The 18,252-nt window shown below is 47.5% G+C and overlaps 1 protein-coding gene and 1 long non-coding RNA gene across 7 annotated transcripts in view; one reads left to right on the top strand and one right to left on the bottom strand.

The window, feature by feature from the left end:
* MACF1 (microtubule actin crosslinking factor 1) overlaps nucleotides 1–18,252 on the top strand; it is a 248,478-nt gene that overhangs the window by 187,226 nt on the left and 43,000 nt on the right. For all 6 annotated transcript variants that reach the window (XM_054011644.1, XM_054011642.1, XM_054011643.1 and 3 more), the window contains 8 exons: nucleotides 10,691–10,852; nucleotides 11,071–11,241; nucleotides 12,167–12,333; nucleotides 13,870–14,029; nucleotides 14,410–14,736; nucleotides 15,759–15,843; nucleotides 16,793–17,034; nucleotides 18,011–18,217. In XM_054011644.1, the coding sequence (XP_053867619.1) occupies nucleotides 10,691–10,852; nucleotides 11,071–11,241; nucleotides 12,167–12,333; nucleotides 13,870–14,029; nucleotides 14,410–14,736; nucleotides 15,759–15,843; nucleotides 16,793–17,034; nucleotides 18,011–18,217 (1,521 nt within the window). The remainder of the gene's footprint in view (nucleotides 1–10,690; nucleotides 10,853–11,070; nucleotides 11,242–12,166; nucleotides 12,334–13,869; nucleotides 14,030–14,409; nucleotides 14,737–15,758; nucleotides 15,844–16,792; nucleotides 17,035–18,010; nucleotides 18,218–18,252) is intronic.
* LOC128827685 (uncharacterized) lies at nucleotides 7,015–10,680 on the bottom strand. The gene is made up of 3 exons (XR_008443037.1): nucleotides 9,240–10,680; nucleotides 8,722–8,767; nucleotides 7,015–8,508 (listed from the first exon to the last, which is right to left on the bottom strand). It is a non-coding gene; the product is annotated as an uncharacterized LOC128827685 (long non-coding RNA).

Genomic DNA, 18,252 nt, shown 5'->3' with positions numbered 1-18,252 from the left:
ACTTTCTAAATTTGCCCCATTTAACCATTTTAAATCGACAATAAGAACGAAGAGGGAGAGTGTGGTCAACGTGTGATGCAAAGGTTGTGGAGCAATGGATCTAGCAGGAATCCATAGTCTCAAGAAAAAAAAAAGTAAAAGATATGATGTCATTATTGTTTTAGGATTAAGCAGCCTAAACCCAGTACTGACGAACTTCACAGGTTTTTGGAATGAGAGCTAGAAGTGCTGGGAAATGAATGCTGTTTCAGGGTAACCAGAAATGAAAATATGACTATAACTTTATATGAAAGTGGCTAATAAAATAATTATGGGGAAATATATAGTCTGATTAGTCTCTTGCACTGATAAATTTTTTTTAATGCATGTCAGTAAACAAAAAGTAGGTTCTGTGGTGGTGTGCCAAGATATCACCGCAGTTAGGTTGCAAGATTCCCCAGTGACATCTTGTAATAAACTAGCGAGGGAGTCTGTGAGAGCATTAAATACCCTATGGTCCTCTTCTGCAAAAATCCATCCAGTCAGCAATTAAAACCTTTCAAATGGTCTACGGGGAGATGGCACTGACCTGTGGGTACAACAGATTTACTTGTACCAGGGATCCTCCCACCTCCCCCATGGGGGCAGCAGATGCAACACAGTGTGCTCCACACCTTACCATCAAAGGAGAACAACTCTCCCCCCCCCCCGGGGGGGGCTGATTGTGACCCTGGGGAGAATGACAAGGCTGGAAGTAGCACTAGAGAAGACCCAGTGGGTCACCTCGCCTAGCTCCCCAGGGCAGTTCGGTGCAGCACAGCGTGTGTGTTGTTTCCCAGGGCTCGCATGGTGCGTGGAGGAGGCGTTCCCAAGCCCTGGTGCAGAGAAGGTCAGCAGCTAGGGGACAGGCAGGGAATCCCCGAGGCCGGGACGCTGCATGGTGGGCAGGAGAGGTGATGGCTGCACCTGGAGGCTGGGCGGGAAACTCCTGCCGCCGTGCGATTGTAACCCCGCGCGTTTCCACGGGTGAATGGCTCTGGGCTCGGGTTTCATGGCAGCCACAACGGGGTAGGAGGAAATCCTCCCCTCCCCCATTCCCTCTCCTGGTGCAGGTGTCGGCAGGACACCTGGCCGGAGGGGAGAGGGGCTGGCGGGGCGCGCCGGGGAAGGGGGGATACCGGAGCCCAGCCACAGGCAGAGAGACAGGGCGTTGCTTCTCTTTGTCGGGGGATTTGCACTCTGCCCCCTCCCCCCGAGAGGAGGAGCTTCCCGAGACAAGGCAGGGGGAAGGGAAGGGAAGCGCCTGGTATTTCCCCCCGCCGGAGCCGGTGCAAACCCGCCGTGTCGCTTTGCCCCAGCCCCGCGTTTCCTTCAGCCCACGGTGGCCCCGGGAGCCCCGAAGAGCTGCGCCGGGCGGCCGCAGCTTCGCCCCTAGCCCCGCGGGAAGGGTTTGCCTTTATCTGGCTACGGAGCCGCGTTTCTTTCTTCTCCCGGTGCGCGTCTCCAAGCCCGGTGCGCGCTCGGGCCACCCCCGTCTCCAAGCCCGGTGCGCGCTGGGGCCACCCTCCTCCCCGCCTTCCCTTGTCTGCCGGCCCCTCCCCGCGTCCCCGCCTTCCCTTCCCTTCTCCCGGTCTGTCCTTCCCACCCTGCTGGTCCCCGCCCTCCCGTCCCCGCCAGCCCCCCCGGCCCCTCGCCAGAGTTGGCAGCTTGCTGGGAGCCGCGATCTTTCAGCGCCGTCTCCAGCCCCGCGCACCGGGGAGCTCCAGCGCGGCCGCAGGATCCGAGGGGGCGGTCGCGGCTTTGCCCCGGGAGCGGGGGGGTGGGGATGGATCCCGAGGCTCCCTGAACCCACCCGCTGAGAGGGGGAGTGGGGGCTGCCGGCGAGCCCCGGCCTTCCCGCGAAGCCTTTTGTTCCCCCGGCAAGAAGTTTGTGCGCAAAGGCCCGTGACAGCTGCAGCCTCCACTCTGGGCAAGGCAGGAGGAGGAGGAGAATAGCGGCGGCTGCTTGACATGCATCCCACGGAGCGGCGGCTAGGAGCAGCGCTGGCCGGGGACTCGCAGAGGGGGAGGCGGGGCGCTTTCCGCTCGCAGCCCGGCCGCCGCCGCCGCCGCACCAGCCAGAGCTGAAGCACACAAAAGGCGAGAGGGAGGAAAGGAAACTAACTTCCTGGAGACTTGTCCGCAGCCCCCTCTCCAAAGCGGCCACCTGCGTTCGGGGCGGGGGAGAAAGTCCTGGGACACCGGCGGGGGTTGGGTGGCTCTGCCGCCTGGAGTCCTCTTCTGCGCCTCCCCGGGAACGCAGCATGGGAAAGCCGAAGGGAGCCTCTCCGGGAACCGAGAGGAAACCGGGAAAGCAGTGGGCTGCTATCGGCAGGACCTGGGAAAGTTAGTCCCTCTGGCCTCTCTGCTGTTCGCTTTCCTTCCAGGGGAGGATCCCCCAAATATTCCTCCTTTGCGGTCGGGAACTTGGGAAATCTTTGCAGATCTGCTGAGCCCCCCCCTCTCTCCACGTCTGGGGCGTTTTAAAGCCTTTACAAAAAATCTGCTGCCAATGAAGGAATCTGCCGTGTATGTTCCACCGAGAAGCTGTTTTTGTTTTTTGTTTTTGTCTTTGTCATTTTCTTTGATTCCGATCGTTATGGCTTGATTGGGTAAAAGGAACAGCAATGCCATCATGGTTTTGAGACAGGAAGACCCAGAGTTTGCCCTGAATGAAGAACTTCCTGTGTTTAAACTTGCAGGAATATCCGCTCACGAGCTTAGTTCAAATGAAAACACTCGAGTTGTGGAGGGAGAGGCTAATTCAGACCAGCTGGACTTTACAGGACTAGAGCTGGGAAGAAAATGAGAGGAATCCGTTGGAGCCTGGGCTGCAATACATGAAGAGACTGGAGAAGCTTTGCCTTTGTTATTAAAGAAGGGCACGCTCGGTATAAATTAACAGCTTCAAACTCATCTGCAGCTTCTGTCGGAAATAATGATTGGGAGTATTTATTGAATAGAAGCTGTCATACTCGGATGGTTTTTGCTGACAGAGTTGCCAGGAGAAAGGAACCTTACCTTAAAAGCAACCCCTAGAAGGAATTATTTGGCTAGTGATTTTTTTTTTTAAGAAATGTGCTGTTTATCAGCTTGGGACCACCAGGATTACGGGAGGGGCTACGGAATGCGACTTTGTGGGAGCCTTACTACAATGGAGATTTGCTTCTGTGCGGATTGCCATTGGACTTCTCTGGAATACAAATTTCAGTGTCAGAGTTCTTTTTAGGATTACAGTCTAAAATCGAAAGGGATTTTAATTTACACAGAATGCATTTCTTTTTGTTGTGGATAAAAAGTTAACAAGGTTGTTTCTTCCTGAATTAAGGAAGTATGGGCAAGCCACTAAGCAGGCCAGACTGTTTACGGCAGAATCCCACTTGTCTGGGAAAAGGGGAGGAAGAGGATGGGTATATAGAGGACTGCTATGTCCCTCAGAGGTCTATATATGACACAATGAGAATAAATGAACAGATTGATCAGGGATCTAAACTTAATCAGCCTTCCAAAAGCACTATAGATAAGGTGGATGCCAGTACTATATCTAGCAATGGGACTTTAGGAGCATCCAATGTCTTTGAATCAAGGGCACCGGAAAGTAAAAAGTTAGACGAGAGAGTAATTTTTGATGCACTGAAACTCAGCAGTGATGTCTCAAAGTCAGCACCAGCTCCACCCAGAAGAAGGCCAAACCCGGAAAGAAAAGAGAATGTAAACAGGAGATCCTGGAAGTCTTTTATGCCACCAAACTTCCCTGAATTTGCAGAAAGGATTGAGGCCTCCTTGAGTGAGGTCTCAGAAGCTGGTGCATCAAATTCTTCTTTACAAGAAAAAAGGGAGTCAGGTGCCATGTTAGCTGAGAACTCTGGACATTCAGACCACAGGGAACCTATGTCAGAATCGCTAACTTTGGAACATGTCTCCAAATCGTCTGGCATTCCAGAAGTTCAGGAGGCGAAACAGTTAAGTGAAGACTGTTTCGAGGATGAATGTCAACCCCTTCTGAAACCAGAAGATACACCTGCAACATCCATGGTTATCACACAGGACCAGAAACTCTCAAGTGCAACATGGCCAAGAGCAAGGAGAAATGTTATCAAAGGAAGCCTTAGTGATGGGCATCATGAAACATTGGAAGCGACCCAAGCAGACTGCACTGTAGAAACCGTACAGCTATCTCCCTGCCTAAGTGAAGAGATGCTGGATTCAGGAATGAATATTCTCATCACCCCCAGCCTTAGAGAAAAAACGGAGTCTGAGCTGCGATTTGAAGAGGATGAGAGATGGATAATGATGGAGGCTGAGGAGGAGTGGGAGGAGGAGATGCTGTCAGAGGGAGGAAAGACTGTTCTATTGACAGATGAGAAAAGGAACTGTTGCTTGGCAGATATTTCTGAAGAAAGGGAACAATTAACTGCCACAGCAATGACAATAGAGACAACAGACTCTTCTGCTGGTGTCCTGGGGACCTCTCGCCACCCAGTTCACCACCCAGTGCACTGTGATGACTCACAGCTGCATGATAGCTGCTCAGCTTCTGTTCCCCAGGAAACATACCAGGATTTAAACTGCGCTTTTACAGATAACATGTGTGATACTGAAGACATAACAGTTCAATTTGAAGCTGAGGACTTCACTCCAAATTCAGAGTGCTGTGTCAGTCCTGTTGTCCCAGAGCAGTTCTCTGACACAGATTCTGTACAGATGTTCCTTGAACTAGAAAAGCAGTGTTTGAGTGAAGAAGGAGATGGAGCTTCTTCAGTGGATCTAGACGGTCCGGTCTCTGGGACCTGCTCAGAAGGGCTGGACCCACAGACAGACTCAGAAAAGCTTGTAGAGGCTGAAACAGAAGAGTGTCAGCAGACAGCTCCTTTCGAAGTCAGTGCTGCAGACTCTGCTATTGTGTCAGACCTTGAGGACTTTGATGCCACATACAGTTCTCAGGTGGCGAGTACAATAGAACCCACTACAGAGCCTTACTCTAAAAAGGAAACCTCCTCTGTCACCCAGACAGACTCTGAAGAAGTGGGGGTTTCCAGTCCTAGGGTTGTAGAGGAGACAATATCCCCACAGCAGCTCTGGCCAATAAGTCACTTAGAGGATGCTAAAGAATGTGAAATTGACCTGCTGACAGATCAAGAGCCAGTGGAAGATTGTGTAGTAGAAGCAATACTGAGCTGTGAAGCGACAGTGTCTCCTGAGGCAAATACAAGTGAAATGTCCTGTTCTGAAGGAACGTCTCCTCATCCCAGTGGTTGTTTGTTAATGCCCCAAGGAGATCAAGCCTCGTTGGAAACCTACAATAAAGTGGAGTGGACCTCTGAAGAGTATACAAGGAGAGTGTCCTCAAGCCATTCGTTCCACTGTCAGCCATTAGTTCCTGCCACAAGTGCCGAGGAACTGCATTCCCAGCAGGATTTTTACTGGCTGAAAGATGAGGTCAGTGCTGAGGGGGCTAATTGTTCTGACAATAATGAGCATCCTCTGTCTGAAAGGACTGAATTCTCAAACTGGGGTGTCTCAGAACTAGCGTCTGAGGATGAAGTCACAGACTTGGACAAAGAGAGCGATCGATTGGAGGGCCAAATTCATGGAACTGAACATTTAGATACTCACTTTTTTTCTCAAGCACCTTTTCCAAATGAGTCTATATCCGAGCAGGGCTCTGAGGCGTGGGTGAAGTCCACGGAGTCCATTGAGGACCTGCAGTCAGAAGAAACAGTGCCTCTGGGTCAGCTGCTGCAGGTGGAAGGGATTACTCCTGGGGAAGAATTCCCAAGTGCCCATGTTGTTCAGGAGGACGTGCCAAAAATGGTTGGACAGGTAATGCTGGATGTTTCCACAGGGGAGGCCGATATCTGGGAACCAGGAGACCTGGCCTGGCTGTTTGAACACAGCTGGGCAGATAAGTTAATAAGTTGTGTACAGTTTGTGCGTGGAAATACTCGCTCACCAGTTTGCGTGGAACGCGCGTGTGCCGGCGCAGAGGAGAGTACTTCCACGGTCACAACCGCTGACGAGGAGCTTGCAGGCATCACTGCTCCATTTAGTATAGAGCAGCCACCCCTCACCATTCTAGACAGCGCAGAGACGCTCCCTACAGCATTGCCGGCTGCGGCGGAGCCTGTCGCCGAGGCCGCACCGCCGGCTGCGGCGGAGCCTGTCGCCGAGGCCGCACCGCCGGCTGCGGCGGAGCCTGTCGCCGAGGCCGCACCGCCGGCTGCGGCGGAGCCTGTCGCCGAGGCCGCACCGCCGGCTGCGGCGGAGCCTGTCGCCGAGGCCGCACCGCCGGCTGCGGCGGAGCCTGTCGCCGAGGCCGCGCCGCCGGCTGCGGCGGAGCCTGTCGCCGAGGCCGCGCCGCCGGCTGCGGCGGAGCCTGTCGCCGAGGCCGCATCGCCGGCTGCGGCGGAACCTGTCGCCGAGGCCGTGCCGCCGGCTGCAGCGGAACCTGTCGCCGAGGCCGCGCCGCCGGCTGCGGAGGAGCCTGTACTAGCACTGCCAGATACCGAGGAACATGCTACCATTGCCATGGCATGCAGCGTGGAGGAGCTTCCCACGGACACTCCAGGTATGGAAGAGTTTCCCATCCTTACAGCATCCAGACCAGAAGAGTTTAACTCTGCTGTAATTTCCAGCACAAAGGAGCATGCTGCGTCCCCACAAGAGATGGAAGAGCTGGCCACGGCCTTGCCATTCAGCATGGAGGAACTTGCGGCATCATCTGGCCTGGAGGAGCCCATTGCCTCTGGCCAGGCACCTGGAGCATCATGTGCCTCAGAGCACAGCACACAGATGCTTCCTGCAGCTGTGTTGGGAATGGAAGACCCCCCTCCTCTCTCACGCCTCCTAGCAAAAGAACTATCTTCTACAGCATCTGGAGTGAAAGCCTTGACTATCACAATGGCTGACACAGAAGGGTCTCCTATCACAGTTCTTGTAGCGGAAAGGGCTCCTGCTGTAACAGATGGATTAGTTCCAGATAATGAGGTATTTGTTACTCAGTTACTTACACGGGATGTATCGGACAGGAAATCCCTTCGTTTCTGGGGGTGGGGAGAGGAAGTCCTGACTCCTACCTAGCTGACAGTTTGCTCACACTTTTTGTGAGGTACAAACTGCACTAATTGTCCCCTCTGTCAGTTTTCTGTATTGTAAACCTTGAGGTAGGTCTTTTCCCAATTAAAAAGAGTTCAATTTTGTAGGCCAATGCTTTGGGGGTGGGAAATATGTATTTTTGCAAGCATGGGAGGTAAAATATGACAATTGTTAGATTATGAAAACTCTTTCCCTAAACTTTTCAAGTGATGTACTTATTCAAATACATTCTGCTTACTCAAAAGTAAATTAGAGATTGCTACAGGAAGATTTTTCTTGCTGGAGTAGATCCACCATTTCAAATACAAAATGCTATTACTAAAGAGAATCTGTAAAGCAAATTGAGTGAACACAATGCATACATGCTATACAATAACTATTCATTTAAGGTTTTCTTAAATGAGAAAGAGGGGCAAAGATGTTCTGAAATATCAGGAGAAAAATAAGTGTAATTCTTTTCAGTATTTTACTAACAACATTTGTATTAAGAAAATTTGAAAAGTGCTATAAAGAGTATCAGTTTTTTTGTTTTTTTTTTTAATGCATGGTATTTCCATATCTGATCCCTAATTGATCAGCCATTTAGGTTAGAGCAAACAGTCATTGGGAAGACATTACCAGTTGCCCAGCACATAAACCTGATTCAGTGGCAATTACTCATCCTTTGCGCTATGCTACCAGTTTAAAAAACCCACAGCTACCTCAGCATCAGAGAACTGCTTTGAAATGGAGGGGAACACAAGGAGAGAGCAATCAGTTTATACTGAGTTTTTGCTTAAAGTGCAGCCTTCACTACCAAACCAAGTTCCAGTCAGTAAATTAGGAAAGAAAAAGAGACATCAAGGTACTGACTTCATGTGGCTATTATCTGGGATTTACTGCTTCAGTTTCATTGTTGCCTCTCTATTGGGACTGTATTTTATATTAAATGTTTCTAGTTATTAACCCTTTGGAACCAGTGATGCCTCGAGCCATTGATAGGTTTAGGTTTGCATCAGGAAAATGCCTTGTAACTTGAGTGTCTTAGTATTAACCAGCTGAATTGCGTCTAACATACCAGGAGCATGAAGCAAAAATGTACTTCCAATGTTGCAACACATATCCTCATACATTCCCTCTGAAATATTTGTTCCAACGGAGTGCTGGCACTTCTACAGAAAATCACCAAATGATGGCTGTATTGTGTTCAGCAATAAAAGGGTTAAGAAGTGGAGTGAGATCACAGGATGCAGTCATCCATGATAGGAACAAAGTAGAATTTAAAGAGAGTCATTGGAAAGTGGTTCTCAAAATGAGAGGGAGGTACCCGAACAGATCCAGTGCCTTTAGTCGAGAACGTCAGTCCATGCAGTTCACCAAATACAGCTTTTCAGAAACCTCACTCGTCATGTTTTTCTATGTAAAAGATAGATTGCACATTAAATATTTGTTTCAAATTTGAGTCCCCGTGAAGGTTAATGAATTAAAACATTGGAGTCTTGTGTATGCATATTGGCTTTGAAGAATAAATGTGTTAGAAGTATTCGCTCTTAATGCGATTATGCATGTGATTGCGTTTTCAATGATCCTCGTGAAACGGGCTTTGGTTTCTGGATTGTGCGTACGTACCTTGCAGTTCTTCATTGTTGGGGGTCAGCGGCTGTGCATTTGGATCCTGCAAAAAAAAAAAAATGTTTTAAAGCTTCTAGTTTGTTTGTTTTTAAAGTCCAGTTTTATATTTAAGGCTTAGTTCAGAGTACACTGGAAGAGGCACTCTGCTCCAGTCAAATGGTTGCATGCCTTACTTATCAGTCTGATCCTTTTATGTGTTTGGCTGCCTTAAGCAGCCAACTCCATATAAGAGCAGTAACAGAAGTGTTTGGAGAATTAGCTATTTCATGTCACCATCACTTCTTATAACCATAGAATAATTTGCACAAGCATATAGCTCTGGATTGTGTCTTCCAGCGCTCTTGAGTTAATATTCCTGGCATAGTCCCACTGTGTAGACAAATTGCTGAACTTCAGTGGGGAGGAAAAGATTTTGAAAATTGGACAAAGCATCAGAAGGCAGGCTGTCTTTCCCAGGCAGAGTGTTACTGACTTTCATCCCTTCAGAGATAAAGCAGTTGTCTGATACCAGAGACCTTTTCCAAACCTTACTCCAGTGCTTGCTTCTCAGGAGTTTTTGGCACAAGTGGATCTGAAATGAAATGTTTAGACTTTGTCAATTTCCATATCCTTGGTTACATGGGTTTTTTCAAGCACACTTGAAAAAGAAAGAGAATGGTTGTGTGCATTTATCCCCGGCTCCCTTCCGAGGGAAATGGTTGTGAGTACAGAGAGAGCACAATAATCTTTCCTGTTCTTCTATTTGTCAGCGTTTGACCTATGATCTGTGCTAGCTAGCAGCCCAAGGCCTGTATAAACAATGTGTCCATCCCTGTTTTGCAAAAAGAACAGGAGTACTTGTGGCACCTTAGAGACTAACAAATTTATTAGAGCATAAGCTTTCGTGGACTACAGCCCACTTCTTCAGATGCCCTGTTTTGGATTGTATTCTTCATTATGTGGAAGCAGAGCTGGTTCTACCTCTTGGAGTTTGCTCAGAATTTGCTTTTCATGTTCCAGTGTTTCCTGCACAATGTGGCCTTGGTTGGCTGCCTTGTCTCTGAGGCTGAATGACACTATTGTGGAGGAAAGGAAATGAATACAGACTGCTAGGGTCTGGCTTGTCATCAGCTAATTACAGGAGATTTGAGTCTTTGATAAGGGCACTTACCTCCTCGAAAAACGGGATTTTCCCTGTTGTTTTTCCTCCCAACAGCAAGGTTCCTTCCTTCATTTCCAAAACCCCTTTTTTGGTTGGAATGCTTTCCTCACAGGACTTGCAGACGTGGATTGTGCCAAATACGTGGGATGATCTCAGATAAACAGCTAACACATTAATCTTCCATTGCCTTTCTCTTGTTCCCTTGGTCTTTACAAATGCAGTATGCTTCCCAGTGTCTAAAGTTTCAGTCGTTTGATAAAACTCATCTAGTGTATTGCCCATCCCAATTCAACACTGCCAGGGTAAGATTTGCTTTGATTTCTGTTGTTGAGCATCTGACTGGGTCTTGGTACAAGTCACAGTTTGGCTATCTAGGTGGGGCTTCTGCATGGGTTTTACAGATTTAAAAGCATATATGGCTGCATCTGAGACATAATCTATGCCTGAGACCAATAGATACTTGAAGTGCTCATCATTGGAGATTTTTAAGAGCAGGTTGGACAAACACCTGTCAGGGATGGTCTAGATAATACTTAGTCCTGCCATGAGTGCAGGGGACTGGACGAGATGACCTCTCGAGGTCCCTTCCAGTCCTATGATTCTATGATTATACTGGATATGGGCAGATGAGAGATTTAAACTAACAAACAAAACTTCTTTAAAAAAATAATGAAAATAACTGCACCAGAAGAAGCAAAAGGAAAATGTTCTGCTTGCTCTTTGGAGAAGGCTGGGAACTGTAGTCTAAAGTGTATCCGTTAGCAGATGGGGTGGTGCTGCACAAGAGAACTGAAGGTTGTAAATCAATTCCCCCTTCTTGTTCAGATGTTTCAGAAGGAGCAAGTGGATCCCATACAGGTAAAACTACAGCAAGTGAACGGACTGGGCCAGGGACTCATCCAGAGCGCAGGAAAAAATTGCGACGTGCAGGGATTGGAACATGACATGGAGGAGATCAACGCCCGCTGGAACACTCTCAACAAAAAGGTAAGCACCGCAGGAGAGGTGAGCCTTCCTCGCTTGATGCAGTAAGCCGTTGTCTTCGCTCAGGTGAGTCAGCTGACATAAAGGGAGCCGCATCTATAGTTGAAGCAGAGCCGTTGACACCGTAACAGTGCCAAAGACAACGAGCAGTTGCTCTGTTGTCACCTCGTGTAACTTGAGAACACTGCGCCTCTAGAGATGTGTGTCTATGTTCAACGCAGGTGGCACAGAGAATCGCACAGCTACAAGAGGCCCTGTTGCATTGTGGGAAGTTTCAGGATGCTTTGGAGCCACTGCTGAGCTGGTTGGTAGACACAGAGGAGCTCATCTCCAATCAGAAACCTCCCTCTGCTGAATACAAAGTGGTGAAAGCTCAGATCCAAGAACAGAAGGTAAGTGAGCTGGAGATAGGGAACGCTGAACAGTATCCAGGAGGGAAGGATGTAGAGGCCACGAGCACAGTGCGCTGCTAGTAGCCGAACCAGTGTCTCTGCTCCATTTGGATCATTTTTAAAATATAAATAACTGTGATTTCATGTAATTCTACTAGTTTACGGCAACCATTCTGCAGTGATGACTTTCTCATATTCTACCATTATACTGTATGGGTTCTGGTCTTGTTACCCATACCTGCCATCTTAACAGGCTAATAATGAGTCTTGTATAAAAGACAGGCAGATTGGCTCTACAGCGCCAGTATTATTTTGCTATCCTACTGTCTTGAAATTAGCTGCCTGTTTGTTTTTCTTCAACAACAGCCCATTTGGTTTTGCTCATGCTGACAACTATTTTATATCCAGCTCAAATAGATTTTGTAGTGTGTGGTTTCAGTTTTGGAATTTGAACAAAATAAAAACACAGGAAAGAGGGTTGACCAAACACACATTGGTCTTTAGGTAACACAGACAGGTTATGAATAAGACTTGTTAACGGATGGAACGTTCAGACATGTTAATAATGGTAAAACAAAGTTTAAAAGAAACCCCAAGACTTCATCACATAGGGTGAGGGTTTTTTTTAACAGGAGAGTCGAGCGAACGTTAAAACATAATTTTTTACAATTTGGGGAGCAAGTTTCAAGTTCCTCTGTTGAATCAAGTGTTTTGGATTTGTTTGAGGCATTTTTATTGTCTCTTGAGTTTGGGAGGAAAACAAAAATCTCGTTGTTGATTTGCTCAGCTGGGTTTGGATGCAGCCCAGCTTTTATTAATGGTTTTCCAACACAATTAGAGGGTTGGTGTGTTTGGAGGCAGAAGTAGCTTTGCTGACTCAGTTTGGTAACTTTTATCCCTCTTCGTTTTAATGTTTATGCAAAAGCTGCTCCAGCGACTCCTGGATGATCGCAAGGCCACTGTCGAGATGATTCAGGCAGAGGGCGGAAGGATAGCGCAGTCGGCCGAGCCAACGGACCGAGAGAAGATTGTTTGCCAGCTGGAGAGTCTTGAAAATAGATGGGCAGGACTGCTTGGCAAGGCAGCAGCCAGGTAAGGAAGAGAAGTGGGAAGGAAGTGACTTTCATTTTCTCTCAGCTTTGAAAGCAGAGAAATTCCTCTGTGCCCAGCAGGAAACGTGTTCTTTGCACCAATGTATCTGGTTGAATATGCTGCCTGTTTAAGGGTGAGAACAAGCAATGAACATATTGTCACTGGAAAACTTGTGAATTTCTCTTCTGCTCTAGACTAGATTATCACAGTGGTTCCTTCCACCCTTTAGAATCTGTGATTTTGCTGGGATATCCTCCTTCATTGTAAAGCCATGTAATAGGCCCAGACTTCGGCTTATACTGCTTACCGGTCTTGCAATGATCTGTTTCATCATCTTATTGGCAAAGTGTAGTGGCAATTTCTCCCATGTCCATTAATGATCAGTGTTTTGGAGTTGTTTACAGAGCTCACTGCCCTGTGTACTTTAGACAAAGACCAGTTTATTATTGTTTAAGTTTGTATTACACTGTACACTTACAAGCTGCTTTCTGACTGACGGAAGCATTTGTGTGTGTGTTTTTTAAACTGTTTTCAGTATGCATTGGTTGGCCATCCAGCAGTCAGTTAATCAGAACTTTAGAATAGTTCTTGCTAGTACAGCACTTTGGGTTTGCAGCCAGTGTTAATCCACTGGACACTGTTGTGGGCTGTTTGTAATCATCAGATAGCGACACTTGGGAAGTTCAGTGAGATTCCTTTACTGGAATATCCTGGAAACAGCAAGTGTCAACGAGAAAACTCACAAAACTAAAATGTGCGTTGGGAGGGTGAAACAGATGGCACAGTTTTATAATGCTGTGGAGATGCTTAGATGAAATTAATTCTCTTCACAGTGTGGGTTTATTTTTATTCCTCCTAGTTTGACTTTCAGCTTCAGCTCCAGAGTACTGTTTGCACCTTTCTGCTGCATGAATCTCATTTACAAGATGCAGTTTGCTGCATGGTCTAGTTCGTATAATGATGCGTCGAGCCACCCACAAGGGCCAACCTCAGTTTATCGTATTTGAAATTCCAGCTGAATCAATGGGCCGCGGTTTCAAGGACTGTCAATCTGGAACCTTTCACCAGCACCTAATGGTCCTTACAAACCTGACATTCAAGGATTTTAGCAATGCCCCTTATCATTTCGGGAGATTTCTATGACAGTGCTGTTGATGGCAGAAAATCTAACAGTGTAGAACAGAAGCCTTTTTTATTGACTTTCGTGGGAGTTGCCTTGGACCCTTACACAACATCTGTGAAAAGGGCATTGTTCTGCAGTTGCTAGGGAACGTGTGTGTTTGCATTTCCTGTTTGCCTGACTAGATGTTAAACACCTCTCTTAAGTCCAGGTGTCTCTTCCTTCTTTCTATCGCTTTGTTTAAAGGCATTTGCACTCAGACCTCTAGCCACTGCAGCCTGTTAAAAGCTTCATAGTGCAATACAATCTTTATGGTTAAGGTGGCACTCAAACATTCAGTTGCTTAACTGTCCTGATTTAAAAAAAAAAAAAAGACCTTACACCTAATTAGCAGCTTTGTTGTTATCATGCTGTAGGCAAAAACAACTGGAAGATATCCTGATTCTGGCTAAACAATTCCATGAGACCACAGAGCCTATTTCAGACTGGCTATCTTTGACGGAGAAGAAACTGGCAAATTCTGAGCCCATTGGTACTCAGACAGCTAAAATCCAGCAGCAGATCACCCGTCACAAGGTAGGAAATGGTCCCCAAGCAAACACAGAACTGTTGATGGAAGACGTCGGCCATTGTTACACATAGAAGTGCAGAAAGCTGTCTGCATGGTGATGGGGACAGCTATCACAGGCTTTTGAAATAGAGAGCGTGAGAAATCACAACATGGGTGGCCCATTGTTTGCTTCTGGCCATAATGTAGCCATGTAACTGTTGTGTCTTTTGCTCTTTGCAACCAACTGAAACCTTTTATTTGTTATAGTTTGTGCCCTTCTTGGTGGGTTATGTCTTTACTTTGTTTGATCATGAATTAATTTCATTCTTTAAGTTTTTTTTTCTCCGTTTTATTCCATTTTCAATCATTTGTTTCTGTTGTCCATTTTGTCACCCTGGATTTTCAGGCACTAGCGGAAGACGTAGAGAGTCGCGCGACTGACGTGAATCAGGCCGTCAGTCTCGGGCAGTCTCTCGCCTCCCTGAGTTGCATAGCTGAACAGGGCTTGCTGGCAGAGAAGCTAGACTCGCTGCGGGCCCGGTACAGCGAGGTTCAAGATCGGTGCTGCCGGAAGGCAGCCCTGCTTGATCAGGCGTTGTCCAACGCTAGGCTCTTTGGGGAGGATGAGGTGGAAGTGCTCAACTGGCTGGCCGAGGTTGAGGACAAGCTCAGCTTGGTATTCGTAAAGGATTATAAACGGGACGTCCTGCAAAAGCAGCATGCTGACCAGCTGGTATTGCCATTTTCCGTTTTTTCATATTTGTTTGTTTATTTATTTAGCAACTGTTTTGATCCATTTTTGTTTCTGTTTGACTTTAATTTTAACCAACATCAAAACAGGCCTCTCTTTTCTCAGCTTGGAGAAAATAAATGTATTTCATTTATTAAAAACAACTCTCCTCCCCTCAAATCCCTCCCACCCACCCCGCAAAAAAGGTGTCCTGGTGTCCCATAGACCACAAATTATTCAGATACTTTGCATCCAACTCCTGGACTAAGTAAACCAGACCAGCCAGGATTTTTCTTTAACGCTTCCAGTCTTTCTCGCTGGAATGAGTGAATTTAAAGAGCCAGGGAATGTGTCGTATTCCAGCACTGAACACCTCTTCTGAGAGGCAAGGGCCTTTTCCACTCATACATAGGCGCTGTAGTGTAGACATAGGCCATGACAGCACAGCCCTCCAGTGTGGATGCGGCATATGCCGACAGGGTTTTGTCTGTCAGGGTAGGAACACCATCTCCCTGGATTACATTACCTCTGCTGACGGAAGCACTCGCCTGTCGGCATAGCTGCATCTCCACTAGGGGGTTTGTCAGGCATAGCTATGTTGCTGGGGGGGGGGGGTGGGGGGGGTTCTCACTGCTGGGGCACACTGGACAGTCTCTTGCAATAGAAACACTGTCCCACAGGTATCAGTGATTTCAGCTCTGCAGCCTGTAACAAGACTCTCAATTAAGTCTAAATTAGCTCGTTTATTATGCATTGGTTAATTTCTAAGACCAGAGTGGATTCTTCCTTAATACAGATCCAAAGGCAGAGGGTGGTAAAGAACTGTGCTTAGCACTGAGTTACAAGACTTTAAGCCTGGCAGGGAAGTGTAGTGGTGGGGGAGCAGGAAGGACATGCCGCATACCTGGGGAATACAGAGAGAAAGTTATGCATCCCCTGGGGTCCTTCTCCTGCACTTGGTCGCCTGCCCAGCTGAAGGGCCTCCTTCATGGAGATGGTAACGGCTGTTGGTTCTTTCCATTCAGGCCCTGAACGAGGAGATCGTGAACAGAAAGAAGAACGTGGACCAAGCCATTAAAAACGGGCAAGCGCTTCTGAAACAAACCACAGGTATCGGAAGAGATGAACAGACTGCAAGGCCTGGTCTGATAAAGGCCCTTCCCCTCAGCCAAGCTTTGGGCTAGCTGAGAAGCCTGCTTGTTGTTGTTTGCAATAATTTGTGCAGAGTAGGCTGTTGATCTTGGCTACTCTTAAGATGCTGCAGAGCCGGATGATGTTCCACACACATTCATTCTGCGCAGTAGACTATGAGTTAGTATTTAATACGTTTATTGTGGTGGTGCTAGGCACAGTACAAACACAGAGCAGTAGACATGCCCTCCCCTGAAACATGCTGACGGCGGTCAAGCAGAAGTTCCCAAAGAAAGGTCTGCGTGGTTCGCTTTTTGGTGATCTCCACAGACCTGGCTTGCAACCCAGCACAGGCTCTACTCCTTCTTTCCAGCTGCTAAACCACATTAAAAGAGGCTAAAAATACACCAAGCACTTTCCTAATATTACTTTCCATGTAAGCAATTGCTGCAGTTGCCATGTGGATGTCAGCCGTTCGTGAGTGGGAGGAGAGGTGGTGCTCAAGGGAGTCTGTTTACTAAGAGGTAGTCTGCATTATGAACAAATGTTCTAGAAAAGTTGATATAACAAAAAACAGCTCCTTGGTTTCCTGTCCTCTCAGAAATGGCTCCCTCTTTCTCAGAGGTGTCGCACGTTAGTCAAGAACAAAGCACTGGTAACTTCAGGGTTTTACTGGAACCTCAAGCAAAAACGACTTCGTTGCCGGTTTCGTTTCCATGGTGGGAAGACGGAGGAATTTTCCCTGGCTGGAAGGAAAATATCAGTTGCAAAAGTAGCTCCATGGTTGTGAAAATGGCTTCTTGCTGGCATTGACTTGACAAAAAGGGATTCTGAAAGTAGCCATTTAAATCAGAAAGCAAGAAAACAGGCTGCTTTAAAAGAAAACCAACCTTAGACATGCATAACTAACTGTGTCTCCATCTCGCAGGGGAAGAGGTGCTGCTAATCCAGGAGAAACTGGATGGCATCAAGACTCGTTACTCGGACATCACAGCCACCAGCTCTAAGGCTCTCAGGACGTTAGAGCAGGCTCGACAGCTGGCCACCAAGTTCCAGTCTACACATGAGGAACTGACCAGCTGGATGAGTGAGGTGGAGGAGGAGCTGCTGTCCAGTGGGGGGCAGTCACCTGTTGGAGAACAGATACCCCAATTCCAGCAGAGGCAGAAGGTTAGAACTTCTGAAATACTGAGCTCAGTGGCAAAAGCTGGGGTGGATCTTTACAAGGGAATGCACCAGAGCCGATGAGCTGCGGGAGCTTGCGCACTGCATTGAGAGTGAACTTCAGAGGGTATAGTGGAGAGTATAGGAGAGAATTCGCTCTTAAAGCGTAATGCCAAGAAGCGGGGGATAACGGAAGGGAAAATATCCGTTTGGTCCATGACGAGGGCTCTTTGGCACCACGGTAATGCAAATAATAGCAACAATATTTCACGTTAAGAAGCAAATGAGGCACCGTCCTTTTTCAGCTTATGGGAGGCTGCAACTCAGAAATCTCAAAACTCATTTAAAAAGTAAAAATATATTAATAAAGCAGAAGGTAACAAGGTGCCTGTAATTTCCTCACTTCTAACCTCTCTAGCATCCACGTCGACCCCTCCCTTCCATACAAAATACAGATGTCAAGTTCATCTTCCCTGCCCTCACTTTGACCCCATTGCTCTCCCTTTGAATCCTTCTTATTGACTGACTCCCCAGTTTTCACCCCATCAAATTCAAGCTACTAGTCCTTGCCTTCAATGCCCTTCACAGCTGCCCCTCCCTGCTCATCCACTCTTGTCTCTTCTCATGTTGTCCCTGCCGGTTTCCCCCACGGATGCCAGCCTTCAGCTGGAAAAGCCTTTTCAAATTACTTGGACCCATCAAGATGTGCACCTAGCTATTGCATGTATCTGCCTTCGTACGAATGCTGCCTTATCCTCCTTTCCCCTGTGGGTTCAAACAGTACCTGGCAAACGGGGCATTCCTGCTAAACGATAACCGTTACTCATATGCTGGTGAACAGCTCCATTGGGGATCTGGTACCGGTGAAAAGAATGAAGGGAACTTGGCCGCAGGACCATTAACGATTCAGATGCACAAACGGCCTCTTGGCAACAATGTATCGAGGATGTTAACTGAGATGTACTATATATGTCTTCCTCAGGAGCTTAAGAAGGAGGTTATGGAGCACAGGCTTGTTCTGGATACTGTCAATGAGGTGAGCCGCGCCCTCTTGGAACTGGTGCCCTGGCGAGCCCGCGAAGGACTGGACAAACTCGTGTCGGATACCAACGAGCAGTACAAGATGGTCAGTGACACTATCCGGCAGAGAGTGGACGAAATAGATGCTGCTATACAAAGGTCACAACAGGTAACCGTATAATCTCTTGTGCCTCGCTCAGGAGA

This window comes from Malaclemys terrapin, chromosome 22 (genome assembly GCF_027887155.1).
Source record: "Malaclemys terrapin pileata isolate rMalTer1 chromosome 22, rMalTer1.hap1, whole genome shotgun sequence".
Taxonomy (NCBI): Eukaryota; Metazoa; Chordata; order Testudines; family Emydidae; genus Malaclemys; species Malaclemys terrapin.
The sequence above is the reverse complement of the archived record's forward strand: the minus strand, read 5'-3'. Positions and strand labels throughout refer to the sequence as shown.